The 24,946-nt window shown below is 35.4% G+C and overlaps 1 protein-coding gene across 1 annotated transcript in view; it reads left to right on the top strand.

Moving 5' to 3' along the window:
* The window catches only part of MICAL-like (protein), a 56,173-nt gene extending 33,947 nt beyond the window's left edge, over positions 1-22,226 (top strand). The window contains exons 5-11 of the mRNA XM_069119477.1: positions 17,040-18,709; positions 19,363-19,588; positions 19,724-20,029; positions 20,575-20,711; positions 21,381-21,617; positions 21,710-21,822; positions 21,905-22,226. Coding sequence (XP_068975578.1) covers positions 17,040-18,709; positions 19,363-19,588; positions 19,724-20,029; positions 20,575-20,711; positions 21,381-21,617; positions 21,710-21,822; positions 21,905-22,092 — 2,877 coding nt within the window. The 3' untranslated portion in view covers positions 22,093-22,226. The remainder of the gene's footprint in view (positions 1-17,039; positions 18,710-19,362; positions 19,589-19,723; positions 20,030-20,574; positions 20,712-21,380; positions 21,618-21,709; positions 21,823-21,904) is intronic.
* The last annotated feature ends 2,720 nt before the right edge of the window (positions 22,227-24,946 follow it).

The following is a 24,946-nucleotide window of genomic DNA, read 5'->3' as shown; positions in this document are numbered from 1 at the left end:
TTCTGCCAATACCCTATATAAAATAAAATACCCTAAAAATGCTCACTTTTACATATTCATAATTTTTTAACCACTAGTCTCCGCAACTCCAAACCTGCATTTTCGGATTTACGCATCGAAAATTACAGGATTACGCATAAAAAGTTAATAATTTTTGGTCCCCTAAAGCAAAGTTTAGCCAAAAAAAGAATATCAGCAACTTTTCTCCGGTTCTACAGTGTTAGCATATTCAATGTGCGGAGTGCAGAGTCATAGTCGTAGTTTCGACTCTGGATTCAACAACTAAATGCACGTAATACAAATGACAGGAAATTATATTTCTTTCTTTCGATAAGTTGAATATATTTGAACTGATAAAGAAATCATATGATGTAAGCATATCCCAAGTGAGGTATAAATAATGAATTATAGAGAGTATTCAGTGTGAAATCCTTACAATTGTTTGCCCTGTTGATATTAGTGGTATGCTTGGTGTAAGATAATCGCTCATCATAGACGACGCTCAGATCTCTTACACAATTTATCGTAGATAGCTGAGCATCATTAAGTACGTATGGATACAGAATTTTATTCTTATTACGCAACTTTCTCATCGCGTGGCAGTTTGGTATATGTAAATACAGTTTGTTGCAAGTGGACCAATTAGAAAGCTTATCGGGCGTCTCGTAATTCAAGTGAGTCGGAGTGATAGGTAATTACCTATCCTCATGAACAATTTAAGGTTGTCCGCAAATGGCAGAGGTTTAGCCTCATAAATTAGATCAGGTAGGTGGTTGATAACAATGATACAAAGTACTTGGTCTAGACGGGAGCCTTCCTGATCAGGCAAGAACTTTCGAAGTCTCGCCCGCCTTTATCAATGCAGACTTGATATCGATGTGCTATTCAATTTATTGCACGTATATGTATAGACCGATTCCTATAACAATCTTGTCTCACTTTTGAATCTGAAAAGAAATAGTGTATGTTTGCCATCGTATAGTAGAATCATGCACAAAAGCAGTAAATATATCAACGTGTGTTGTAAAAAGTAGCACGTTTCATTCGTTCTTAGAAAGATTCAAACAAAGATATTATGAAATTACAAAATGCCTATGATACTAAGTCAACACATACCATGAACATTATGTACAATATCTTATCCCATATTAAACTAATTTTAAGAAAAAGAATGTTGGCGTATATACGTGTTTGTCGCAATTCAAATTTTGTTACAACTTTTTAATGAAGCATTTATAGACCTTTTTGGAAATGACAATACAAATGTGTGTATACAATAATATATATATATGTCGGAGATGAGGGGACATCGGGGCCTTTCTTTTGGAATTTTTGGGAAGATCCCTAATATTGTAGTCTAGACTATTTATTATAGCTGTACTTAAATGATAAAACTTAGAAATAGTTGTTATGATTCAATCCTATTATGTTTGCCCGAGATTTGTGACGATGGGCTTGGGCTCGAGGTGACACAACTGGTCGCCGAACGTAGCCACGGTCACGGGATGAACGTTTTTACCTAACAGAGAAGTGCCAATATTGTGGGACACACGTTGTATTAACAATCAAACCCCAGGCAGGAGCAATGTCAGCTCTACGTGGGTCTGCCTAGAAACTGCGGCTGGAATTTTGTGAGTATCCCCGGCCAATATGCAACGAACAAACGCGATCATAAGGAGAGGAAAATTTTCATCAGTCTTTTATTCTTGCGATCACCTTGGAGAGTTTGCACATCGTCTTTACGTGCATTATTATACCGAGCGTCACAGCAAACGTTACTTTGTGCTTCAAAATATATTCTACGTTTAACAGAGAGTTACCCCGTTGACCGTGGATTCGTTATTGAACCTAAGAACATTGTCACTATCATCTCGAGTGTTTAATCACCACGGTTATTTGTCAAACTTTGTAAAAATCAATATTTATACCAGTAAATATAATCTCTAATAAATATAAATTGTAATATAAACCAGTAAATATAAATTGGTCAATTTCCATGTTGGTGGTTAGAGAAGGATGTTAGCCGCCCTGGAGGGAAGGTTGCTAGTGGGAAGCGTGGTTCGTGAAAAGAACAATTTCACCTATCTTCCCGTAGTTGGGACAAAGACTGTTTTTGTCTGAAGAACTTTAGCCAACTAAATCTTAAGAATTGTAACGGGTCCTCAGGCTAGCTGAACATGTACTGTGGAGATGCGTCGACATCTGGTAATCATCTTACCCGAAGAATAGGGTCTGCGTGTGGCGAGCCATGGGACAGAAACCATTGGAATGTTTACTGTCGAGTGCCGCTACAACTATTTTTTTTTAAGGAGAGCTATACAATTACTCCATACCTTTGACATATATATGTCGGAGAGGAAAGAACACCGGAGCCTCTGGAATGCTGGATAATCCCGCAACATTGTAACCTAGAGCCTACTATAGCTGTAATTAAACAATTGTAGTTATTCAACCTAATTGTAATTGTCCGAGATTTGTGATAGTGAGCTTGGGCTCGAGGCGACAGCCAGTCGCCGAACGTAGCCGCGGTCACGGGATGGACGCTTTGTCTAACAAAGGTATGAAGTAATTCTATAGCTCTCCTTAAAGGAATATTTGTGACGGCACGCGACAGTAAACATTCCAACGGTTTCTGTCCCGTGGCTCGCCACACGCAGACCCTATTCTTCGAGTAAGATGATTGCCAGATGTCGATGCGTCTCCGCAATACATGTTCGGCTAGCCTGAGGGCCCGTTATAAATCTTAAGATTTAGTTGGCTAAAGTCCTTCAGACAGACAAACAATCTTTGTCCTAGCTACAGGAAGATAGAGGAGACCTATTTTTCAACGAACGACGTCTCCCACTAGCAACTTTCCCTCGAGGGCGGCTAGCATCTTTTTCTAACCACCGATATAGAGATTGACCAATTAGCAGCAACGCCACTTTCCCTCACCTTCTGAACGAAGGCTATCCTCGACGGATCCAAGGATCTCGTGTCCTTAGACACACCCCATCATAGTTTTCCTCTGCAGCATCATCGCGACGGAAAGTCATTCTCTCGTGAGGTCGTATGAGCGAGTTACTTAGCGTCTGTACGCTCGGTGGATATTCTACGTTTTAACAAAGAGTCCGACTTAGATTTTGTGAGCACGTTCATCCATCATCCCGTTGATCGCGGATTCGTTATTGAACCTAGGATCATTGTCATTGGTTTCTCGAGTATCTAATTACCACGGTTGCTTGTCCAATCCTATAATAATATTTGCACTAGTCAATGTCTTCTCTATTGCATAACGACACTGTATAATCCAAACGAAGATTCGTTTCACGCCCCTAACCCTAAATTCCAACCTTTCTCCGACATATATATATATATATATATATATATATATATGATGAAAGGAAAGCCGAAGCCGTTCCTTGGAAATTTTAGGAACATCTTCTAGTACTCTAGCCTAGATTTTATCATAGCTGTAATTTTTCGAGATTTGTGATAGCGAGATTGGGTTCAAGGTGACAATTGGTCTCCGAACGTAGTCACGGTCACGGGATGGACGTTTTGCCTAACGGAGGTTTGGAGTGGTTGTATGGGTTTTCCGAGAAATGTGGTTGTGGCGGCATGCGGCCTCGGGAGCGGGCCTAGCCACGTGTGATACAGTGGGTCATACATTGTATTACTAATCAAACTCCAGACAGAAACCGCCTAACAACGGCGTTTGGAACTTTCTCGATGCTTCCAACGAGTCTGCCTAGCAACGGCGTTTGAAACCTTCTCGATGCTTCCAAACGGGCATAGAAAAACAAATGCAATCGTACAGCGAGAAAAATCTCGACGAGGCTGGCATTCTTGCGACTACTTTGGAGAGTGACACGTCGAGTTTTCAACCATCGTATTTCTGTGCTTATGATCAGTCTACGCTTAGTAAAGAATTATCCCGTTGGCCGTGGATTCGTTTGAACTCAAAAATATTGTTAATAGCGTTCATTAAACTTATTGTTCGTAAATCATACTATTCATTGAACTTACTATTCGTTAAACTTATTATTCATTAGACTTATTATTTGTTAGACTTATTATTCGTTCAACTTATTATCCACTAACTTATTATTTGTTAAGCTTATTAAGCACTAGACTTATTATTTGTTAATCTTTGTAGTAGACTTGTGTATACGTGTAAATATAATCTCGGTTGTGTAAAACAATGGTTAATTCACGTCAAGAGTTGTTACGCGCCCAAAATTCCAACCATAACCCGACATATATATATATATATATATGTAGGTATCGTAAGCTGCGCTTTGGGTGTAGAGATGTCGCTTGCTGGGTACGGCCGCTTTTCTTCTCATTTTTTGTATCGTGGAAGAAAAATCGGAACTCCGGTCGCCGGGATTCGAACCGGGGTTCCGAACGTTCGCAACCTAAGGCGCTAACCACTTTTTAATAATGTTTATTTAACCAAGGATACAATTTTCGTTACATTTTGATATTCAAATAAACTGTGAATTTTGGTAATGGTGTGCTAGGCAAAAGTACCGATACGCGACGGTACGACGTAGCCATACTATATTATGTGTCGGTGTTTTACAATTTTTTTGTGATTTTAGGTCTATTCTTTGGATTTAAGCCGCTGGGGGGCGGAGCTTTTATGTAATTTTGTTCTTGCTTGATTTTTTTTGTCCTGAAACTTGGTCGCAAAACAGGACTTATCGGTAAGGCGCTAACCACTGCGCTGCCCTCGTCCGACAGTAGTTAATGGTCGAGTGGTGGTATTTGCTATCGAGTGCCACCACAGGCCTTTTTTCCACGATACTGTATATATATATATATATATATATATATATATATATATATATATATATATGTCGGGTTTACATTGGAATTAGGATTAGGGGCGTGAAACGAATCGTCGTTTGGTTTACGCATTGTCGATAAGCAATAGAGAAGACATTGACTAGTGCAGATACGATTATTATAGAATTGAACAAGTAACCGTGGCAATTAGACACTCGAGAAACTAATGATAATGATCCTAGGTTCAATAACGAATCCGCGGTCGACGGGGTGATGGATGAACGTGCCCACAAAATCTAAGTCGGACTCTTTGTTAAAACGGGGAATATCCACCGAGCGTACAGACGCTAAGTAACTCGCTAATACGATCTCGCGAGAGAATGACTTTTCGTCGCGATGATGCTGCAGAGGAAAACTATGATGGGGTGTGTTTAAGGACACGAGATCATCGAATTCGTCGAGGATAGTCTTCGTTCAGAAAGTAAGGGAAATTAACGTTGCTGCTAATTGGTCAATCTCCATATCGGTGGTTAGAAAAGATGCTAGCCGCCCTCGAGGGAAAGTTGCTAGTGGGAGACGCCGTTCGTTGAAAGAAATAGATCTTCCCTATCTTCCCGTAGTTGGGACAAAGACTGTTTATCTGTTTGAAGGACTTTAGGTAACTAGATCTTAGTGTTTATAACGGCCCTCGGGCTAGCTGATTACGTACTGTAGAGACACATCGACATCTGGCAATCATCTTACTCGAAGAATAGGGACTGCGTGTGGCGAGCCACGGGACAGAGACCGTTGGAATGTTTACTGTCGCGTGTCGCCGGAGATATTTCTTTTAAGGAGAGCTATAGAATTACTTCATACCTTTGTTAGGCAAAGCGTTCATCCCATGACCGCGGCTACGTTCGGCGACTGGCTATCGCCTCGAGCCCAAGCTCATTATCACAAATCTTGAACAAATACAATCGGGTCGAAAGACGACAATTGTTTAATTGCGCCTATGATAGAATCTAGATTACGGTGTTAAGGGATTTTCCCGGGGTTCCAAGGGGAAGGCTCCGATGTCCTTTCATCCCCGACGTATATATATAATGCACAAGTCGTTGATATATGCATATAATACATATAATGCATATTATATACAAGTCACTGATACGGTTATCAACGTCCAGCACAAACCGCTGTACCTAGAAGTGTGAAATTTGGATGGCATACTTCTTGTATGATTAGGCATGGGATAAGAAAGGAATTTTGGAAATATGGACCCTAAAGGAGTAGAAAGGAGGTAAATTCATTTTTCTAGGATACCCATATTCGACAAATTGCTAACGTCAGGGACTTGAAGTTCGGCATAAAAACTTCTTATTAAAAATAAATAAACACGTGTTTGAGCGTTTTTCGACATTCAATCCTTACTGAGGTGAAAAAGGGGTAAGCTGTATATATATACCGTATATAATAACCGTATCTGTATATTCAAAAGCTGGAGATTTGGGATTTGGCAAACATACTGCTTATTAAAAATAAACAAACACATATTTAAGCGTTTTTGGAAACTCAAATTCTAAATGGTGTTGAAACAGAGGATAATAAACATAAATTGTCATAAAACTAAATACTGTGCAGGTAAAGTGGCGGCCAAGCGGCTAATACATAAATATATTAAATCAAGTTTTCTTACCATTTGCAAACACTGAAATGTTAAACATTTCAAAAGCATATAAGTGAACGAATCGTTATTTTATGCAATTAGCTTCACCATGGCATTCTCTCTTCGTCAGTTTCCAGATCTTAGTCCAATCAAAATATTATGAATTGATGTAAATGAACATATTAAAGATAAAAGAAATAAAAGATTTAAATACAGTTCACACCGTTATTGAGGAAAAACGAAATGTTTAATTGATCGTTATTAACGCTTAATCGAATTCAAATCACGTCGTTACGATAAGATTGCATTTGCCAAAAAGAAAGAGCAACTCGATGTTATTAAAACGTTTACTGCGGTGACTTTTTGAAAGAATTTTCCTATTTAGCGGTACGAGACTATTATAACCCCATTCACATTTCGACATATACTTCATATTGCACTTCTGTATTTAAAAAATTTGTGTGTAGTGTCTGTTGATAACGAGAAGCATTGTTCCATTCTTAGCGATACGGGATAAATAATCCCTGTACAACAGCCCGGTACGTCTTTTGCACTATGGTACAACTAAGTTCCGTAGAATTTTTCACTATATTATGTTACTTTACTATGCAAAGGTTCAATTATTATTTATTAATATTTATATCGTTGCGAAGTGTAGAAAAATGACTGAAATATTAACTTGGCAAATAGGGGAAGTCCACTGAAAAAGAAGCCGCCCAGGAGGTAGGATCGTTACGGGGCCTATATGTCCCGTACCGCAGTGAACGTATTAACAACATTTTGTATTCAATTATTTAAATAATTTACCCTATATTAACACTAGGTTTACGGGACCCATCAATTTGACGGATTTCGAACTTCGAAATGAAATATCTCAAAAACCATAGCACCAATTTTAACCATTTTGCATCGTAAATTAATCATTTCATCTAAAGAATTTATACACAAAATTATTTTTTCCCAGACTTTCTAATTTTTGAAACCTGTATGTAGTATACCTATGTCCACGGGACCCGTCAAATTGACGGGTAAACGAAAATACGCATTTTTCTCTAAAAAATCGATTTATTCAAATTAAGTCTGGAAGGAACAATATTAGGCTTCACATTTAAATAAATTATTAATAAATAGTCTTTTTTTAAATTATCACTAAAAAAATAACAATAACATTAACGGTACAGGGTAATCATATCTATTGAGCATATTTTTTGCAAATATACTGAATGTTGTTTGTGCATTTTCCGCATACGATCTTTTTGCAATATATACAATAATTATTACTTCTATTTTTTTTTTTGCAATAACCCACTTGGCAACTTTTTCGTACCTCTGACTTTGTCTTTTCGACCAATCGCGGGGAGACGCAATCGCGAGGAGAGACGTCAACGGGAGTCGTAAATTCCCGTTACGATTATAATAATCAACACCACGAGTTGATCGATCCCCTGATTTCCGTTAAGATAATAGGGGTGATTCAGTTAGTATAACACTGTGGTTCACAGAGTTATAAGGTTTTTATTTCCAACACTTAAGTTACACTGTTGAGTAGATATAGTTCCTAGATGACACTTTGGCGCACGAAGATAAGATAGATGCACGATTGAGCAAGGCTGTTATAGTTGAATTTAGTATGTTAGTTTACTTAGTATTAGAGGATACTTAATAGACGTTAGATTTAGATGTTAGACTTCGACGTTGTAAGTTGACCCTTCTAACGGTGTAGAAGAGGTAGTTGACTTTTCTAGCGGTGTAGAACAAGTAAAGTTGGGTGACGATGCTGTGTCGGAGGAAAGCTAACGATGGGTGTGTCTAGCGCACGGGACCATCGGATTTGTTCATGACATTTTGGTCAGGAAAGTGAGAGCAGTATACATTGCTTCTGATTGGCCAAACGAAGGTTGGTGGATTAGGAAGGTCTTAATCGCCCTCGATAGAAAGTTGCTAGTAGGAAGCATCGTACGTGAGAAAAACTAACTTCCCTTGTCAAGCCGTAGTAGACAATAGTCGTTAAAAAGTGATAAAAAAAGGACATTTGTTCGGTCTGAAGGACCTTAGCTAGCAAATTACTCAGATTTATGACGGGTCCTTAAGACTATTGAGGGTACGCCGTAAAGATGAGCGGACATCTGGTGTCCGTCTGGCCCGCGGTGTATGGCCTGGTCTAGGTAGAGGGCTGCCCGACGTAACAGACTTTGAAGGTGACAGAAATGAAGCGTCTGATCTTTGGCAAATGTCCTTCTTGTTTTCTCCAACTAATTCCTCAGCTAAACAAACCACACCAAACTCTGTTTTATTGTAAAAAGCAATGGTTTCTGGAACACGTTTATAATTATTTTCTATTCGTACACCTGTATGTTTGGTGCTTAGAAGGAGGACTTTTACTTTAGGTTTACTTTTATATACAGTAAGTGTGCAATTTTCTGATTTATATAAATCTGAGGAAAACAAAGTCATCTTGTCCTTTTTTTCCTTCGCTGGTTTTGCCAGTTCTCTTTTATTCAACCGGATGGTCGCAACCAAAGTTGTTTTTTGTGCAGCAATTTTTTAGCTAGCGGGATGCTTGTAAAAAAATTGTCTGTCATTATATTTCTCTCAGTTCTGCCCGAGCAACCGAGCTGAGAGGACGTGAAGTAGCGGTGGTACAGTGCGTCAAAAAAAGTGCGGCAAGTGAGTAAGATAAAGACACGAACGGCTACGCCCATAGCTACATGTTGGAAACCCGTGTCTTCTATTAAGAAGACTATAAGGAAACAGAAAATGAAAATAAAACCAATAAAGATAATTAACAAAGACGAACAATACTATATAAATAAAACAACAGACATAACAAAACCAAGTCAACAAATAAATCAAGAACAGGACTGCTCAGATACAACTGAAGTTGATATGGAAACGAACAAAGAAACAACACAACAGGATGGAAGCTGGAAGGTGGCGAGTTATAATAAGAAAAGAAAAATAATAGGTAATATAGAATCAGAAAAGCAGCGATGGCTGCAAGAATTACCATTAAGAAACTCCTTCAGCTCGCTAACGGAAGAAATAGACGATGACCCAACAAGCAAAACCACAACTCAACCAACACACATTACAAAACCACCACCAGTATATGTTGAGGCGCAAATAATAGACCCGCTTATTGATAAATTAAACAATATAGCTGGGAAGGATAATTACACAATAAAACAAACAAAACTGGAACAGGTAAAAATCCAAACAAACTCCCCAGAAAGCTATAGGAAAGTGATAGATGAACTAAAGGAAAAAAATGCTATATACCACACGTACCAGCTCAAAACGGAAAGGAGCTACAAAGTAGTAATAAGAGGATTACATCCTAAAACCAACACAGAAAAATTAAGTGAGGAACTAAAAAAAAAATTGGTCATAAAACAAGATCAATCAATAATATGACCAGGTATGACACTAAACAACCACTAGCATTATTCTTAATTGAACTAGAACCGGGAACCAACCATAAAGAAATATACGAAGTTAAAAAAATTCTAAACACAATAGTAACAGTGGAACCACCACGCTACAAAAAAGAAATACCTCAATGCATGCGGTGCCAACAATACGGACACGCAAAAAACTATTGTAATAGAAGCCCGGTATGTGTTAAATGTGCAAAAAACCATTTAACAACTCACTGCCCATAGACAGGAAAAATTGAGGAAGTTAGATGTTACAATTGTAACGGAAACCACCCAGCCAGCTATAAAGGATGTGAAATCAGGAAACAACTACAACGTAAACTGTTTCCGCCACTTCGCAATAGATCAGTCGATAACTACCAACAACAACAAAATACAACGGAAAACAAAGCAACATTGAAAACACAAAATGAAATAAAATCTATAAACAGAAACACAGACCTCCAAGGAAACCGAAGTTACGCGCAAATGACTCAAAATATCAGACAAGCAACGCCCATTAACAATCAGAGTCAAAGCAACCGAAGATGCTACAGAAATCAAAGAACTACTAAAATAATCAATTAAAAATACTGAAATACTTACAAAAATGATAATCGAACAAAACGCAACCCTCAGACAGCAAACGGAACAAATAACAGTTATGCTACAACTACTCACAAACATGCTGAGCAAAAAACAAGAAATAAAAATGGACACGCTTAAAATAGCAGCCTGGAACTCTAACAACAAAGGGTCCTAGAAACCAAAACATACCTGTACAGTAACAACATAGATATACTACTCGTATCAGAAACGCACTTCACTACAAAAAGCTATTTAAAAATTCCGTACTACACCATTTATGATACCAAGCATCCCTCAGGAAAAGCACACGGAGGGACCGCAATGATAATAAGAAACGATATCAAACATCACTTACACAGCCAAGTAAGAAAGGAATATACACAAGCAACCACCGTTACAGTACAAACTAGCAGCAACCACTTCCAGTTGTCAGCAGTATATGTACCACCGCGACACAAAATGACAACACAAATGTGGGAAGAGTACTTTCAACACTTAGGTGACAAGTATATCGCAGCGGGAGACTACAATGCAAAGCACACGCTATGGGGATCAAGAATTACCACACCTCGAGGTAGAACCCTGGAAAAATACATTAGAAACAACAACCTCAATGTATTATCCACAGGAAGACCGACATACTGGCCGACAGACCTGAGCAAAATTCCTGACCTACTCGATTCTGCAGTTACAAAGGGACTAAACGCAAATAAACTAAAAATAACACCCAGCCTCGAGCTTAGCTCCGATCATACACCCATAATAATTACATACAGAAACAAACCAATACTTCATAACAATTCAGAGACACTATGCAATAAAACCACCAATTGGCAAACATTTAAAGAAATCATTCAGAGTAAAATCAACTGCAACATCCCATTGAAAACACCTGAACACATCGAACAAGCAGTAACAACACTTACAGAAACTATTCAGGAAGCAGCATGGGCAACCACCATACCTGAATCAACAAATAGACAAACAAAAATAATTCCGCCAGACATCCTCGAAAAAATCAGAGAAAAAAGAAAAGCGAAAGCAAAATGGCAAAAACATAGAACAAAAGAAAACAAAAAACACGTAAATAAACTTGCAAAGGAAATAAAAAACAAACTAAAAGAACACAACAACAACAACGAGTTCACAAAATTCATAGAGTCACTATCCGCACATGAGAACACCAACTACTCCCTATGGGAAGCAATAAAAAAAAATAAAGAAGCCAATAAAACTAGTCCCAGCAATCAGAAAAGCAGATAACACATGGGCAAGAAGCAACGAAGAACAAGCGGAAGAAATTGCCAACGACCTAAGCAACACATTTACACCACATAATATCAATAACATCAAACTCAATTGTCATACCGACGAGGATGCAGTAACCACTAGTACCTCAACTGACAAACACTACATCATACCTAAAACCAGAGCACAAGAAATTAGAAACATAATCGAGAAAACAAAAATATACTTAATATAAATATACTTAAATCAATAATATACAAAATACAGACAGCAAGGAGACAAAGGTATTGGCTAACAAGTCGAAAATCCAAATTAAGCATAGAAAATAAATTAAAAATATACAAAACGATCATAAGACCAATCTGGACGTACGGAATACCACTATGGAGAACAGCAGCAATGAGCCATATAAACAAAATAGAGATAATCCAAGCTAAAATCCTCAGAACAATAGTAAACGCACCATGGTACGTCAGAAACGAAGATATACGGAAAGACCTTGGAATACCAACGATCAAGGAGAAGATTAGCAGATACGCAAGACGGTACAGAGAAAGAATAGCAACGCACCCGAACCGGCTGGCAGCGGAAACGATCAACACATCAAACATAGAAAGAATACTAAAAAGGAAACACCCAACAGATCTCACAAAGGACATAACCTAACAATCACGAAGATGGTATCCTGCTGGCGGTAACCACCCACATGTTATATTATTACAACACCAAGATATAACATTTTACCAAATGTCCTACTGAACAAATTGTAAAATTTAAATAAATAAATAGAAAAAAAAAATTATATTTCTGCCTCGTTGTAAATATGGTTCAACTAATTTTATTGTTACAAACTCGCTCAACGGTATTGAGCATCGAGTTTCATCTTTCCCCATATAAAGGAAACCATTCAAAATATACTTTGTTTGGACGTCAACTGCTAACCAAAATTTAATGCCAAATTTATGGGGCTTATTTGGCATATATTGTGTAAATCTGCACCGAGCTTTCGTTGGATATAATTGCTCATCTATCGAAATATTTTCATATGGCTTATAACAAGCCTGGCTATTACTTATAAACCTGTTCCATATTTCGGAAAATGCAAAATGGTTAAAATTAATGCTATGGTTCTTGAGATATTTCATTTCGAAGTTCAAAATCTGTCAAATTGGCGAGTCCAGCAAACCTAGTATTAATGTTATTGTAATTTTTTTTAGTGATAATTTAAAAAAAAGATCTTTTATTTATTAATAATTTATGACCTTTCAGACTTAATTTGAATAAATCAATTTTTTAAAGAAAAATGTGTATTTTCGTTTACCCGTTAATTTGACGGATGCTCGTAAAGATAGGTATATATGAAACGCCCGTAAACCTAGTGTTAAAAGTATTTCTGTGGTTTTAAGCAGCTGTCGACCACTTCAAAAACGCGATGCGACGAAATATTGCAAATATTTGTCATTTACTAGTAAGCACGATAAAGTTACGTTAGTATTATATTACAAAAAGTCTAATACGTGCTACTAATATTATGTTACACGATGTTTAACATGTACGAATTTACTATGTTAAAAATGATGTTTACGAAACAACAATTGTATATATTTTCTAAATTAAAAAAGTACTACGCGGAGGTAATGACCTCTTCCCCGCACCCCAGTTGGAGTTCTGTGAAATATTATACAGGTATATTGTACATTACAGAATAGTTATCGTTGCTTCACAAGCTTTAACTTGAAGTTGGCTTCAAGATAAACTGGCTTCAAGATAAACAAATTAAAGCAAACCCCGATAAATGCAACCACATTACATTCACACTGCATAAACATTATACTAAACGGCACGCAAATAACACAAACAAGGCAAGTCAAATACCTAGGACTCCATCTAGATACACGATTTACATGGAAACAACATATTAAATCAATAATATACAAAATACAGACAGCAAGGAGACAAATGCAATGGTTAACAAGTCGAAAATCGAAACTAAGCATAGAAAACAAATTAAAAATATACAAAACAATTATAAAACCAGTCTGGACGTACGGAATACCACTATGGGGAACAGCAGCAATGAGCCATATAAACAAAATAGAGATAATCCAAGCTAAAATCCTCAGAACAATAGTAAACGCACCATGGTACGTCAGAAACGAAGATATACGGAAAGACCTTGGAATACCAACGGTCAAGGAGGAGATTAGCAGATACGCAAGAAGGTACAGAGAAAGAGTAGCAACGCACCCGAATCGGCTAGCAGCGGAAACGATCAACACATCGAACATAGAAAGAAGACTAAAAAGGAAACACCTAACACCCAACAGATCTCACAAAGGACACAACCTAACAAACACGAAGATGATACCCCGCTGGGGGTAACCACCCACATGCTATAATATTACAACACCAAGATATAACATTTTACCAAATGTCCTACTGGACAAATTGTAAAATTTAAATAAATAAATAGAAAAGAAAAAAAAAACTTGATGTGTCGTTCAGTGTTCACTATTATTGCTCTTCAGATTCCGATGCTGTATTGATACCTATATTTTTAAACAAGATTCTCTGTAATGTAAAATTATGAATGTACGAAAGTGTGTATTTGAGGGACGTAGTTGATATTGGTCGAGAATTTTACAGTTTTGTTAGCGCAAAGCGGAAACAAGGTTCATCGTTCATAATGAACGAATGTAAGTAAAATTATTTTCTTCCTATTTGTTATTTCTTAAGTTCAAATTAAAAATTATAGCTAATAACTTAATTGTTTCAATTTTTGCACTACTTGAACTTCAAAGTATGTAAGAATAAGTATTTTATTTAAATACCAATAACGTCTTGAGCATCTCAGATTGGCCAGAGTATTCCCTTTATTCTATCCTTATTCTATCTTTATTCTGTCGTACATATCTATATCCTCGGAATCGCTCTTCTTTTTACTTTAGTCTTAGGTATCTCATCTCTTGCATTCGATCCTCAGTCACTTGTTATTCACGTTTATCACATGTTAACTGTACTCTTATTTACGATATCACGAAGCATTAACTTACTTTTAATAAGATAACATTACGAAACCTCTGTTGGTTGAATAATAATTATAAGCAATAGCGTATACGTATCCGGCTTTCGGATACGACACTCAAATAATATAATATAATATGAATATGGATAATGAAGCATTAGAATGGGTGATCGAATAAGAAAGGAAAGCTTTAGTTGATTTTTATTTTATTTTGAACAATAAAACCACCTCCAGATTCCATTGGTACTACGATTTACAGCCTTTGGTACAGTCTGCCAATTCATTATAAGTATCTCTTAATTAATCAAATTAAATTTTCAACACCTGATACTTACAGTTAGGATAATAGTGCTTTTTTGGAATAGCAAAAAAATTATTATATTAGTGTTAGTATCCGCTGCATTGGATTACTAGTAGATTTAAAGTAATCCTATGATTACTTTTATTTACGATTACTTAGGTTACTTTTATTTGAAAAGAAAATCTTAAGTTATATATACATATATTGGCGCCATGTAAGTGACATGTGTCACATTTCTCAGTAATATTTTCACAAAAGAACAAAACAAAAAATGAATTTCGAAAATTATCTTTTCATCTTATCTGATTGTTAATCGTCTAATTGATTTTTGTTTACTGGTTTGCCCACATAATGGTTGATAACGAAATTAAGTAGATATTCAAACGAAAACGGTGTAAATATTGTTAATTACATGGTAGACAAAAAGACATCATACGCTTGTAAGAATTCTCAGGCTGGATATTGTCTTGGAAATTGTTTTAAAAAACTTCATTACGATATGCGATGATTTAAATATTTACATGTTTAATATTTAATAATTAATTATTTTGTAACATTTTGTAGAACTTCATCCCTTTTATATATTTTTTATTACAACAAAATAATAGCCTCATTTGTGAAACAAATATGCATTACTTTTGGACGCATATATTACGTCATCTTTCACTGTATGAAAGTAAATAAATTAATTATTAATCGACGATACTGCTGACGCACCATATGCATTTAAACGGTACATATTAGAACGATAAATAAAATAGTGACGAGCGATGTTGGTAATTAAAGAATGACTTTTTTAATAACGAAAAAGGTATACGATATAAACTATTAAACAAAATATAAAATACATAATGTAGAATAATTACTACTACATATATACGTATATATGTATATCCGTAGATTCGATAATCAATATTTGTAATTGTACTAACAAGTTATCTAATCACATATTCATAATACGATTTTTTGTTTTAATTAAAATCGAGTAGTATAGAATATCCTTTTATATTTAACTGATAATTTATGTAATTTTGCAGACTGCACAAATATGACTAAAACGGGGTATTACAAAATATTATTTCACAATTTAACTATCGAGTAATATTTCACATTATTTGCATTATTACATTACAATTCGACGCAAAAAGTATCGACGAAATGGTGAAGGAAATCGAGAGTAATAACGAGAATGATCGAGAGTACACTAGAGCCCCTCTTATCCGGACAACCATTATCCGAATAGTCTAATATCTGAACGTTCTACAATACGTACCTGTACCCACAATACCTACGATATATTTATCCGAACATAATATTTCATGTTACCTTGTTTCGGATGCCCTTTTCTGTTTTAAACGTGTCCATATTTTATTAGCAGTGACATATAATGTATTCTTTCCTTTATTCGATTGAGTGAATTCTTATAAGAGTTTGGATTGGTATGGCGCTTGAATTTCGATTGAAAAATTCAAAAGTGGTGTAAGTGGAATAGAAATAGCAAAAATATATGCAACAAAAATGTAACCCTACACAGTTACTTATGTTGAAAAAATTATGTGACTCAGCAGCAAAAATGATATGGGACACATATGTATTTAAAGAAACTATCACGTAATCTTAATCTGTATTTGAATAAATGAGAAATTTCATATTAGAAAATTAATTGTTCTATCATTCGAAATTCCATTATCCGAACAGTTCTGTCTCCCTATTAGTTCGGATAAGGGAAGCTCAACCGTAACAATGAGCTTCAATGATACATCTTCGTTAATCGATTTTCATACAATGACTTGTATTAACTTTAGAGTAAGTTGAAACTTTTCACACAAGCTGCGAAATATAGAAAATAGGATATAAGTTATGAAAGATCAAGTATAGTCGTGTTTTGAATGTATGGGGCTTGTTATATAACGATATCGTTATACTAAATTTTCATACTAATTATTCTATAATATTTTAATCCGTTGTACAACGGTAATTGCAATAACAAACAAATACGCTATATAAAGGAAGAAACTAAAATATCTGTTTAAAATTCTGCAGGAAGCAACGTGTCTGGGTAGTATGCGAAAGGATATCTGCGTTGTGTGTGGATTTCCAATTTTCCTAGCGGAAAAACTGGTTCTCGCCCATGTTGCTTATCATCGTACTTGCTTTCGCTGCGCTCGATGTAATAATCAGTTAACTATTGGTAATTATTATGAAACCGAAGAAGGGCAATATTGCTGTGAAACCTGTCCGGATGAAGATATTCCAGTACAAATAACACAAAGTTATGACTATCCTACATTTAGCGAAATTGAAAAGAGTAACATTGATTCCAGTTGTCAGCAATTTTTTAGCAATGACGAAAACGTAAATAAAAAGCCGTTTAGTCGTAATTCTATCGAGCGGATAGATCACGAATCGATGGATCGCGTTGTTATTCCTGATTTAATAGCGCAAACTTCTCGATTACGGCTCAATTTCATATCGAATCAACTATTTTCCGAAAATGATGAACAGATTTCTCTTGATAATGTGCATATAAGTGAAAATCGAAGTAGCATCGAGGGAGATGATACAAATTTAAAGACAGAAAGCAGGAATTTAGTATACCCATTTAATACTGAGTACGAAAAACAAAGTAAACTCGAAGAAGAAAATAAACTGAGTTGTATTACTTGTTTAAAACTAGAACCTGATAATGACGGGCTGTCGTTAAACACAAACGTCCATGATTACGTCCATGAACGATTAAACATTGATAAACACGAACAGGATCAAATAACAATAACTTCTGTTGCTTCGCTTCATAATGTAATTAAGGAAACAAGAGCATCTCATAGCAACGACAAAGAATTATCGGATGAGACTTGTTCTGAGAGCAGTTATTCTATAGTTGAAAAAAGATGTAGAATGTTTGAAAAGAAAAAAGATGATATCGAAAGGAATAAGCTCAAAACTCATGATACTGAAGCATTAAAATTCAAGATACAAACTAAAAGGCATAGGACTAAAAGTATAGGGAACAGTGAAAGTCCGATAATAAATCCAGATACGACAATGCAAGAAACAGGCATCGGTCAAGATAACACTCGAAAATATAATGCAGAAAGCTTCGATAAAGACAGTTCGACACAGATTGCTCCTTTCGAGTTATTATCATCGCGTGTATCGAAAGTTAATAAAACTTTATCAATTCCTTTGGATACAGAAAGTATTGAACATCATACATCTACGGTTGCGAACGACATTAATGCAACAAACGTAATATGCTCTAATTTTAGTGAAGATTATCCTGAAGATTTAAATCCCTTTAAAAGTGACGAAGAACAGGAGGAGCTGGAGGAGGCGGAGGAGGCGGCGGAGATGGAAGAAGAAAAAGAAAAAGAGGAAGAAGAAGAAGAGGAAGAAGACGAAGAAGAAATTACTGATAAATCCGTGACAACTATGAACAGTTTAGTAACTACCAGAGATCTAACAAATCCTTTTGAAAATGTAGAAGAAACAGAAAAAAAGGAAGTTATTCTACCAATACCAGCTACGAGAAGTAATTTTAAAAGTGGTAAAGCTAACCAACATTTCGTAGAAGGATCAACAAAACGACGTTTAGCCGCACCACAGATTAATCTAAATCCCTTTTGGAGCGACGAAGAAGATCACGATAGCGATTTGGAGTTCAAGGAGAGAACATCTGAGATTATGCCTACTCCTAAACCACGCACAATTAAGTATGTATAAAAATTAAAAATTTGTTAAACTATACTTTTCATTGTTGCAGCGTGCTAACAACGTTGAATTGTAAAAATAATAGACAAATTTCATTAGTTTATCCAGCACAAATTCGATGTAGGTAGGTACCTACATCGCGTAATCATAGCAAGACAGAAATGTGCTTCCTCCTAATACAAATCTATATCTTTACAATGAATCATGAAATTATATTGCAATACCGTATATCAAGTATAACGTATGAGAAGCCATATGTTTCCTTTCACTTTTATCATTGTTATAGCATATATTAGATAATATTTATTTCTAGTCGCGAAACTTCGTAACACCGAACACAATTTCGTACTCAAGTCAATCCTACTCGTTTTTGCCCCAAAAAATATTACCAAGTCCCCGAAATACAATTCATATATGTCTAAATAAAAAATAAATAAAATAGAAATTATTTCATACTTTTTAACGCATTTCGAAGTGGGTAATATTTTTTTGGCAAAAAATCTTTTCTGACTTAACGAAACTCGCGTGATAGTTATTGTCGCGTTATACAAATTTCTACAAAACCGAAACACCAAGATGTTGTTGATGTTTTTTAAACTTTGTTTTGTCTCAAAAGGTAGTTTATATACAGGATATATATTTTGTTTTGTTGTAGGCACAACGAGCAAAGCCCAAGTAAAAATGAACGAAAATCGAGCGACACTCGTGATTATTTATCCATATCAAATAATTACTTAAGAAGCCCAGAATCAGGGATACGTACAGGAGGAGCTTATAGGAAAAAGAAACCAGCACCGTTACCACCAAATAAGAAGGAATGTGTTTCCGATCAGCGCACATCTTCAATCTCTAAACTACAATGCAGTTCTGCCGAATATCGCGTAATTTATGACCACGATCTTTTACAATTTACAATACTCGCGTACAAATTTATTCCATCGTTTATACAGACTATTACGTTCCATGTGAAAAGTACAACGAACGATAGCTAAAAATATCAAATTTTTTGTTATTAGGATTCACCTTCGCATAAAACATTTAAAACACGTAAGCCAAGACCAGCTCCACCACCACCAATTCCAGTGTCAAGTGGTTTTAAAGAGTGTCCTATGAATAAATCACACGATGCCAATGTAGAATATAACATATGGGAAGATGAAAAGACTAATAAAGATGAAACAAATAGAAACAGACAGAGTTTTCCACACATAACATGCGAGGAAACTTTTCATTGTAGATCATATTTAGACAAAAGTATGGAAGGAAAATGGAAAAGGAAGAAAGGACCTGCTCCACCTTGTCCAATACCACATAGAAGAAAGGTAAGTGGAAACTTATTCATTTATTTTACATCTGTTGTAGCATCCGTTACATCGGACGACCGCAACTGTAAATTGCGTCGTAACTGCAAGTCTAAGCGCCAGTCACGTAATTCCGTAATTCCACGAATTTGAAAATACCAAAGTTCACCTAACTCTTGCAACAATTCCATTTAGAGAGATTAAGATCCATTTACGTCCTGAAGCAATGTATGCAATTGTACATATATTCGAGGCCACTTTGTTTTCCTTAAAACCGATCCAGAACTCGACCGTTCTGTACACCGAACATCGTTCTCACACACGCTACAACACACTTCAAACAACCAAGAAGTGCATATTATATATAGTTGTATAAGTTATATATAGTAGTATAGTTGATAGTTATAAATCTTCTTGTCGCATGTCGCGTATTGTGCCCATCGTATCATAAAGAACCTTGTTACCTGAACCTACGCCAGTCCTACCAACATTTCTTTTCTCACCGTTTGAAACAACATCAACATAATTGAAAACATAAATAAAAATAAGCTTTTTGGCCATTTTAGATAAAAGTAATGTCTCTTAAGGATGTTAAGTTGGAGTTAGATGAAATAGAATTGCAACAACAAGGCTTAGAAAAGCAAGGTGTCCGATTGGAACAATTGATAAGAAGTAAATGTGAATCTGGATCACAGATTAGCGGTAAATATATTTGTTGTACCCAAATTCTATATATTATTATTAATTCTCTATTAAGGAAAGGAAAAATAATTCCGATGAATAATCCAATTTGAATGTCAACATTTCGGAAGCGTATAAGAATCCGGTAAATGAAGAAAAAATGTGCTTTAGAGTTACACGCATATGCTCTATTTTGGAGGAAATCGCGAACAAAGAAACAAATAAGTCTTCGCTTCTTCACTTATTTATACTTATTTATACTTCTTTATTCGTGCTATCGTCCATTTAATGAAGATATTGTTCAAAATGGTACCCTCTTGCAGCAATGCACGCGATACATCTAACATTGACATTTCTAAATTGTAGCTAAACATCGCTTTAGTAATATTTGGTGCACTGCAGTTGCGATTCGCTTTCTCAGAACAAATAAGCCTAAATAAATAAGTGAAAAAACCAAAACTTCTTTGTTTCTTTTCTCACTCTCGCGATTTTCTCCAAAATGGAGCATAAACGAGCAAATCTCTAAAGGACGTTTTTTCTTAGTTTGTCGGTCCCCTGCATGGTATCCTGTAGTTTTGACATTTAGATTGGGGGCACCCTCCTAAATATGGACGATTATACTTTGTATAAAATATAATATTTTATATATTTACAATTCTCTTCTACAATAATACATACATAATATTGTAAACACTACAGATATTTCCCTTGGAACAGATGTAGAAGAATTAGTCTTAGAGTTATTTACTTTAGTAAATGAAAAGAATGAGTTATTTAGACGACAAGCCGAATTAATGTTACTCCGAAGACAGCAGAGATTAGAAGAAGAACATGCCGAAGTAGAATACCAAATTCGATGCTTAATGGCACAAAATGAATCAACTAAAACGGATTTTGATAAACAAAGAGAAGAAGCGTTGATACAAAGGTTTAATTAAGTTCAGCCTTCTTTCTTTCTTTTAACAGCTATTCGTAAATGATAAAAAAGGTGCAATGAAAGCTTAATATTTTTATCGACAGATTGATAGAAATTGTTGAAAGACGAAATGAAATTGTTGACTGCTTGGAGATGGATCGTCGCAGAGAAATAGAAGAAGATCGGAGTATACATCGTCACATGGACTTATTTGCTGGCAAGTACAAGTATAATGAAATGAAAGTACCTATTACTGATCTATCTTAATAAAGAAAATTACATTGTTCATTGTTTAATAGCTAAAAATAAAAACGATATATCATGCAATGATATGGATACAACCGAAAAGAAGAAAAGAAAACAAAACAAATTAAAGGAGAAAATAAAAGAGAAGAGACTGAAAAGAATATTGAAGAAGGATGTTGATAAGGATGTAGATGAAATGGAGTTGACACTGAAACGTCATACTAAGCGAAAATGGTTTTAATTTATTTCGATACTTTACTTTTAATTACTTTAATATTCCAATCGAATACTTTAAGTAAACGTTACTGTGTGTAACTCGCTAGAAAATGCTACCTCCAATTTCTGATTCAAAGGTTCTTTAAAATAACGTTTCAAATAAAAATACGTGCCTATGATTGCACACGGAGCGATATCTCGAAATATTTTCTTCACTTTTTATTTAAATAAGATTGTATATTCTTTATGTATATCATCATGTATACTGTTTGTATAAAATTATCAATCTAAATAAAATTATCAAACAATCTGAAAAATGAAAACATGATCGAATGAAACAGCAGCTGTTATTATTAAACGACTCGACTTTGGCATCGTTTGGATACAGCCACAATAACGAAGGATTCTTCGCATAAACGTTTACGTACTGTTGTAGACGAAAGAATATTATGTTGTTTATATTATGAGTATTATGTAACGTTAGACATTTAGGTTTTAGTAATTGTATTAATGAAAAACTTTATTTCCAAACGTTTTATTACAACAAAAATTAGAAATGCGTATCAACTCGTATGCGCGCGATCAAGAGATATTATACATTATGCATACCATTTTGAAAACGTTGACTTCGCTATTTCCCTATCAATAGAAATACATGGTGAGTCAGTAGAAGCTATCGTCTGGAATCTATTCACTTTATCTATTCACTTTATCAAAAATTGTTTGAAGTGAAATAGATTATTGTATTTAAGGGGCCTGGTCAAACGAATATATTTTGTTTTTATAACTATATTTCTTAAAATATTAAAGTGACCTTGAGCTTTTTAAATGGTACCGCATATTTTTTACAACATTAATCGATCCATTTGGATATTCTCTAAAAAAAGATATTAAGCTATTTATACCAAAAAACCATTTTATAGTTTAGCAGATATTTTAACTTTAATTTCTCAGAATTAGTATATGAAAGATAAGGGAGGACGCGAAGCGGTATTCTTGTGCAATATTTACCTTGCCTTGATCTTTCATACGTTAATTTTGATAGCATCTTGGCAAGGTATAAAAAAAGTTCACAAACTTTTAACACTTCTGTATGAAATTCAAGATTATTTGATTTAAAATATTCTCCTATTTTAGAGAGGAAATAAAAATTGTAAAGCTTCCTATATTAAGCTCTGTCTCTAAAAATACCTTTAAATTGTAAAATTGATCAAAATATCTTACATCATCCACAAATACATTTTTAAAAGCAAGAAATGCTAGAATTTTCAATTTCTTCGCAGACCGGGGGCTACATAGCCCCCCATACTATTTTAGTATCACATGCGACATTATCGGTTCAGTATAGAATAAGATACCAGCGCTACTTACGAAAGAATGATAGGAATAATAATTAAATCAATGATCGATATACCCATAATCAAGATCGATCTATATTCTATCAGAGAGGAAATGAGGAAATGCTCACGTCCGTGGTTCTAGTTGTTTCACAGTACAGGTGCTGCACCATACGGCCAAGTGCTGAGTTTAAGTAAAATTAGCATGTGCAAGAACCTATAAAATTAGGGATTGTATATATGTATATATTTTTTTTTTATTATTTATTGAAATTTACAATCAATTCTCGTATTGAGAATTTTCAATAATTTTTCTGGCGTGGCGCAGTGACAAGACTAATTATTTATAATAAGTTAATACTTATTATAGAAAAGTATAATTTTTAAGTAAGTATTATAAATAAGTAAATATTACTTAATTTGAATAACTAATTGAATCTAGCGTTTAGGTCTAGCGGGTAGTGTCTCTTCAGCCTGCGGATCAGGTTCGACGTATCAAGTAGTCCAGTGATTAGGGGGTTTCGGTGTTTGTTGACTCTTTTGCTATATCTGTCGCTATATTTTGCTATTTCCTCTTTGACTGTGGGTATCTTGAGGTCGCGATGTATTGTTTCGTTGGTAACATACCAAGGTGCATCTATTAGGGATCTTAGCGTTTTCGATTGGAAGCGTTGAAGTATTTCAATGTTAGAGTTACTTGCTGTTCCCCATAGTTGGATTCCGTAGGTCCAGACAGGTTTTATTACGGTCTTGTAGAGGGTAATTTTATTCTGTATGTTTAGTTTGGAGCGTCGGCCCGTGAGCCAATAGAATTTTTTTAGTTTGTTCTTCAGTTGCTTCGTTTTGTCTATGATGTGGTTTCTCCATGCTAGTCTCCTGTCCAGGGTCATGCCCAGGTATCTGACTGAGTTCTTGCTAGGAATTGTTGTATTGTTGATGGTGACCTGGGGGCAGGTTTGTTTTCGGAGCGTGAAGGTTACATGTGAGTATTTTTTTCTTTTTTCATTAATTTTGAAGCCCCATTTATGAAACCACTTTTCCATAGAGTCGAGACATCGCTGGAGAGTGGATGAGGCAATTACCGGGTCTGCGTGAGAATTTAATAGCGCTGTGTCGTCAGCAAATGTTGCTATTGTTATCTCAGTTGATATAGGTAAATCGGCAGTGTAGATGGAGAACAGCAGGGGTCCAAGGACACTACCTTGGGGTATGCCAGATTCTATTGGGAATGTTGAGGAAGTGGCGTCTAAGCATTTGACCATGAATTGTCTATTGGTTAGGTAGAACTTTAGGATGGAGTAGTAGGTGTGTGGTAGGATTTTTTGAAGTTTGTATAGTAGCCCTTCATGCCATACTTTGTCGAATGCCTGTTATATGTATATATGAAACTAGAAAAAGTAGATATGAACTTTTCCATAGAACCGTACAATTAAATAGATTCTTGTAACGTGGAACTCAATAAGTTCGTGTGTATGCTAGTATACAAGCAAACAGGGCAGATCCCTAATGTTATAGGTTCTTGTACATGCTAATGTTAAGTAA

This window comes from Bombus flavifrons, chromosome 9 (genome assembly GCF_040668555.2).
Source record: "Bombus flavifrons isolate JBK064 chromosome 9, iyBomFlav1_principal, whole genome shotgun sequence".
In the NCBI taxonomy this organism is placed as follows: Eukaryota; Metazoa; Arthropoda; class Insecta; order Hymenoptera; family Apidae; genus Bombus; species Bombus flavifrons.
Note: the sequence above shows the minus strand (reverse complement) of the source record. Positions and strands in the feature narration are given on the sequence as shown.